At 57.9% G+C, this 5,786-nt stretch overlaps 1 protein-coding gene across 1 annotated transcript; it reads left to right on the top strand.

Moving 5' to 3' along the window:
• Nucleotides 1–1,263: 1,263 nt before the first annotated feature.
• On the top strand, nucleotides 1,264–3,744 carry CCL17 (C-C motif chemokine ligand 17). Its single transcript, XM_026493686.3, has 3 exons — nucleotides 1,264–1,333; nucleotides 2,597–2,714; nucleotides 3,333–3,744. Exons 1-3 carry the CDS (start codon nucleotides 1,264–1,266, stop codon nucleotides 3,442–3,444), a joined length of 300 nt encoding a protein of 99 aa, XP_026349471.1. The 3' UTR covers nucleotides 3,445–3,744.
• The last annotated feature ends 2,042 nt before the right edge of the window (nucleotides 3,745–5,786 follow it).

Genomic DNA, 5,786 nt, shown 5'->3' on the forward strand with positions numbered 1-5,786 from the left:
GGCTTCCTCTCCCAGGTGCCCTGAGAGGACTGGCGAGGTGACAGTGTGCACCCCTCCCTGCTGTGGGGCTGGGTTTCCACAGACAGCGCCCGCTGTGGTTACCGTCCCTGCGGACGGAGATGTGACAATGGCCCCAGGTTGACCAGAGCCAGCTCTGGTGAAAGCAACATGTGCATCCCGTGGCGCAGGCCCGGGTGTCATCTGAGCGGCTCCTAGTCATTCGGGGACAGAGCAGAGCCGGGCCCGGGTCTCACCTGTCAGAACCAGGGTCTGGGGTCACCCCGCTGAGATGCTGCCCCCTGGAATCGGGCACAGGACTCTCTCCAGAGAAGGGACTCCCGCCACCTGGCCCAGGGGAGCCCGAAGCGACCACTGCCATGTTCTCTGGCGGCCAGGGGAGGGGCCCGATGCAGGGATGCTGCGGCCCCCGGTGCAAGGAAAGTCTGCTCGGGGCCTGGGTCACACTGGACCCAGCCACGTGTCCACTGCAGACTGGGCCCTCGCAGATCCTTGCATTCTGGTCTGCAACGTGGGGTGAGGGGCCCCGTGCTGGAGAGCTGGGCTTCCCAATCTGCAGAGCTGCCAATTTGGACTAAATGGTGATTAAAATCTGTGGGGCTCTGGTCTCCTGTGGTTCAGGGCCCAGCTTGGGGAAGCACCCACAGTGAAAGTCGCCTGGGCCCCGGGCCTTTCTCAGAATGAGTGGAGCTGGGGTACCCCCGAAAGATGCCCTTGTGCTCGGGCCACCTGCGGACCCCCCATCCAGGAAGCCTGCCCAGAGCCCGGAAGCTCCTCCGGGCCCAGGCCAGGCAGCTCCTCTTGGCTCCTACCTGGCTGTCCCTCCACCCCCCACACATACAGGACCCCATGCATGAAGGAGGCTCACCAGCCTCCAGGCAGAGGCCAACCCGGTTTAGGATAGAGGCTTTTCAGTTCTGCTAATAGAGGAACTAAGAAATGTCCCTGTGAAAGGAGAAGTGTGTCACTGTTGTGGCCCCCGAACACACATACCCCACCTCTGTCCCCAGCAGAGTGCCCATTCTCTGGAAAGCCACAAACATTCCAAGCCTGGACTTGTGCTGAATCATCTCAAAATCTTCAGAATCCAGTGGTGTAGGGAAGGATGTGTGGGGGAGGTGACAGGAGGTGGGGCAAGATCCCCAAAGAGGTTAAATAGGTCACCTCCACACTTGGTTGCCAACCTCGCCTCCCCCCGAGCAGAAGGACCCACACTCACAGGTCCTCTCCTGGGCTCCTGGCACCATGATCCCCCTGAAGATGCTGGTCCTGGTCATGCTCCTTCTGGGGGCTTCTCTGCAGGTCACGCATGCAGGTGAGAGCCAAGGAGAGGTGGCCTGGGACAGGAGGGGTGGGGGCACCAAGATCACGGCTGCAATGCCCATTATTTATGCATTAGTGACAGCCCAGCTAGTCCTCCAGGGACGGGGAGGCTGGCAGCAGCAGGATTTTGAGGGAGGCATTCAGAGGAAAGGGATGAGGAGGAAGGGGGGGAGGCCACCCCAGAGCTTGGGGATCAATGATCTTGGTTGGGTTTTGACAGTGGAAAACGACCTATTCTTGGAAGCACTGGTTAGCATCTGTTTTACCCCCGGGGCTTTCTCGACACCGAGGGCATCAGCGTGAAGGCAGGAGCGCTGGTTCCCGGAGCACGAGAAGAGAGAGATGTCTATCGGCCGTTGGAAGACAAAGGCCGAAACAAGACGGCCAATGCGGGAACACAGCTGGTTAGCGCCCCGCTCGGCCACAGCGCCACAGCCTTCACCGTGTTCTCACTGCCGTAAAACGCAGGTCAGGGAAGCTCTGTGAGTGAGTCCGACCCAGTTATACCCCCGAGACTGCCGGAGGTCGGTTGGGGGCTTCTTAGAAAACACTCGAGCGTGGCATTAATTACAGCCGCACATCACCAGTTTGCGGATTTGCAAGTGTTGGGTATTTTTTCTTGTGCAAAGAGAAGGAAGCTGAGGCCCAGGAAAGTGTCTTCGCTCCTTGGGCTTCCACGTAATCATCTGTAAAATGGGGTAGTGGTGGTACCTGTCTCCGGGTGCACCGTGAGGGCCGAACAAGCTCCTGCAGGCGGAGGCTGAGCCCAGAGCCCGGCCCAGAGGAAAGTTTCGGGAGGCTCCGGGCTGGTATTTGGGTGCGCGCGCATACAGATGCGCACACTTGCGTACAGACCCAGCCACGCATGGACGTTCGCCTACATACGCACGGACTCCCCCAAACACAGAGACATGCGTGCGCCACGCAAACACTCAGGGCCCGCCAGAGCACGCAGAGAGACCTCACGCACACAGATGCACACACAGACACATACGTGCACAGACACGCAAAGACACACACGGACCCCTGGACACACAAACCTCGCAAACACACACCGATATATGCACAGAGAGACCTCCAAGCCCATAGGGACCCCCAAGCACAGAGACCTCAGGCACACAATGTGCACATATGGACACGCACAGACACTCACAAGACACCCCCCTACAAGAGACTCCCAAACACACACATGTGGACCCATTCTGATACCACACACACACGCTCACAGGCACACCTGCTCCTTCTTTCTCCATAGCGCGAGGGACCAATGTGGGCCGGGAGTGCTGCCTAGAGTACTTCAAAGGAGCCATTCCTCTCAGAAGACTGAAAATGTGGTACAGGACCTCAAGGGAGTGTCCCAAGGAAGCCATCGTGTAAGTGTGCCCGGTCCCCTCGCCCTTCCCCCCATCCCTGCTCCTAGAAGCTGAGTCTGGGAGAAGGCTGCCCCTGGAGCTCCCAGGAGGCTCACTGGGGAGAGGAGAGAGCAGGGCCTTCATGTCCCCTTCCCACCCCGGCTCTGCTCCTCATGACAGCTCCTGCCCCCCAGCACTGTGAGACCCAAAAGGCCCCAGGCCATGAGTTTCAACCTCCTCACTGATTTATGGGGAAACTGAGGCCCCAAGAGACAGGGCAGTCCCACGTCACACCGGCAGTCAGAGGTCAGTGTGGTCACTTCCCACGGCTGGGACCTGAGCCGGGAGCCTCCTGGACACCCCTAGTTCCTAGGCTTTCGGTGGGAGCTGAAGCAGGGGGCAGAGTGTCCTCCAGTCCTGTCTCCCCGGGAGGGACTGGCAGGGACCTTGGGAGTCAAGAATCACTGCGGACGAGCCTGATGTCCCTGATCTGTCACTGAGGTGCTGAGTGACTTCAGGCAAATCTTTGGTCCTCTTGGGGCCTCAGGGGCCTGGTCAGTGCAGAGCAAGGCTGATCCCAGGGCTCTGGAGGGCCTTCTTGCCCTGACACCTGCTGACGGGTTTCTCTCTCTCGTGTAGGCTTGTAACTGTCCAGGACAAGCCCATCTGTTCGGACCCCAAGGACATGAGGGTGAAGAGGGCAATCAGATATTTAAAAAGCATGAAGGACCCTGGGCTCCAGGAGTCCTGATTTCGGCCTGGACCGTTTGGAGACCTCCAGCCTCACTGTTCACTACCCCAACCCCAAGCTGCCTGAGTCCAGGGGAGGCCCTACAAGGACAAAGGGGCCTTTTCTGGACTGGAACCATAGCAGAAAGAGCCCAAACTAAAGTCTCTCTCTTCGTGGGCACCTCGGTGGCTCAGTTGGTTAAGCATCTGCCTTTGGCTCAGGTTGTGATTCCAGGGTCCTGGGATCCAGTCCCACATCAGGCTCCCTGCTCAGCGGGGAGACTGCTTCTTCTTCTGCCTCTGCCTCTTCCCTCTGCTCGTGCTCTCTCTCTCAAATAAATAAATAAATAAAATCCTTAAAAAATAAAGTCTCTCTCTTCATATCTTAGTCTGGGTCAGTGTGTTCTGTCCCCCCAGCCTGTCATACTGGAAGAATATCTGATCCCCCCCATCCAGGCCAGAAAGGGAAACTGAGGCTGAGAGGGGGACATGGCCACTGCAGACCACACGTGATGGATGAGAGAAGGTCCTGGTGAAAGAGGCCCAGGCCAGGGAGCTGAGGGTGTCCAGGGATGAGCCCAGCCCCCAGGAGGCCTTCCCCAAACACGGGTGCCCTTCGGACACTCTCTCCTGCTGATCCCTCCTGCTCTTAGGGACTGGAGGGCAGCCCGTTCTGATGGGGTTGTTCTTCCCGATGATCGCTGTGTGGGTCTGTCAGTCCTGGCTCCTCTGTTAGAGGGGAGCTCCATGAACCACCCTGAGCACTGCACAGACTAAGTGCTAAGAAGGATGCGGTGTGGGGAGGTTATAGACTCCCTACCCCAGACCCCTCTGAGCAAGCCCAACTCAGGGCCCGAGCCACAGTGTGCTGGGTGTGGGGGAAACAGGGTTTTTGGATTCTAGTTCTCTCTCACTCTTCTGACCAGCCATGGCCTCGTGGCTGCTCTCTCTGGGATGCAGTCTGGGGGCAGGGGTATGGGGTCCTTCTCTTCCTAGGATTCTGTGATCTGCATTGAGAGGGCTGCAATTACCAGTTATTTTCAGCCAAGTTTTGCCTCCTGTGGCCCCCTTGTGGTCAGTCGTCTTATTGCAGGCCAGATGACAGATCCAAGCCCACTTTACTAGGAGCAGGAATAAAACAGGACAAACAACAGTAATAATGAGGCTGATGATGGTGAACTGGCTTCTCTGTGACCCCAGGGTCTCCTCGACCACAGGCGGGCTCTTCCCCGGCCCTGATCCTGAGGAGTATCCCTCCAAAAATTGCCTTGGACCCGGAATCCTGGGGGCAGCCGGGTCTGAGTTCTCCAGGATCCACTGGGTGGGGCGGGGTGAGGAGTGGAGGAAAGATGATCTCCAAACAGAGGGAGGCAAGAAGGAGCCTCCGTGACAGCAAAGGAGAACAAGGGCTGGGGCCCGGACCCCTCACCCTTGCAGTCCAGAGTTTAAAGACGCTCACGAGAACGTGCATTTCATCCATGTGCATAGCATTTTAAAAGACGCAAAACCTTTTTGCTTGCGTGAAATCTTCCTTAGAGGCCCATTTGTAAGCTCAGAGGAGTGGAGCTTCGAGGAGAACTGTGAGGATGTTTAACAGCACGATCAGGATGTAAGGGGGGGGACAAGATGCAGGAGATGGGACCAGCCACCATGTCCCTCTAAAAAGGGGACATCTGAAGGGATCGTGACTTAGGACTCCCCTGATTGGAGAGAAAGAGGACCGGTCAGGGTACTAGAGAAAGAGAACAGTGGGGTTCTGGAATCACGTTGTCCCTTCCGCCTGGAAGGGGCGTCCCCTCCTTTGACTGAAATCCAGTGCCCCAGCAGGGAGCTCACCTCTACCACACTCTGCCACCTTTGCAAGTTTGTCTTGCCAGTGAGGTCAGGGGGGCTGGTATTTGGGTCGGGCGACTCAGTACCTGACTCATTTATAAGGAGGGAAGGTGCTTTGTGCATAGTGGACATGTGATTTACACATCTTCATCACCCACCCCCCCGCTGAACTCCACGAGGGGCACGAACAGAGAAAGAGAAATCCCGGAGGTGCCGATGCCATGATAACCGGGCTTCAAGCTTGGCCCCTAAGTGGAATTTTGAACTGAGTTGTTCTGCGCTTGGCCACCAGAGGGCGCCTCGGCCCCCCAGATAAAGATAGAGCCGGAGGTTCCCGCGGTCCCCCGACTCCTCCACGCGGTCCCCAGGGGCCGGGTTATCCACTTCCCATGGTAGCTGCTCGGGGCCCCGGGTCAGGGTATCTGCAGCTTGTCAGCCCTTCTCCTAGGGGAGCAGAGGCACGGAAACCACCAACACTCTGCCTGGGGTTAGGGGATGAAGAGGAAGAAGCAAAAACGCTTCTGGGACGTG

This window comes from Ursus arctos, unplaced genomic scaffold (assembly GCF_023065955.2).
Source record: "Ursus arctos isolate Adak ecotype North America unplaced genomic scaffold, UrsArc2.0 scaffold_19, whole genome shotgun sequence".
Classification (NCBI taxonomy): Eukaryota; Metazoa; Chordata; class Mammalia; order Carnivora; family Ursidae; genus Ursus; species Ursus arctos.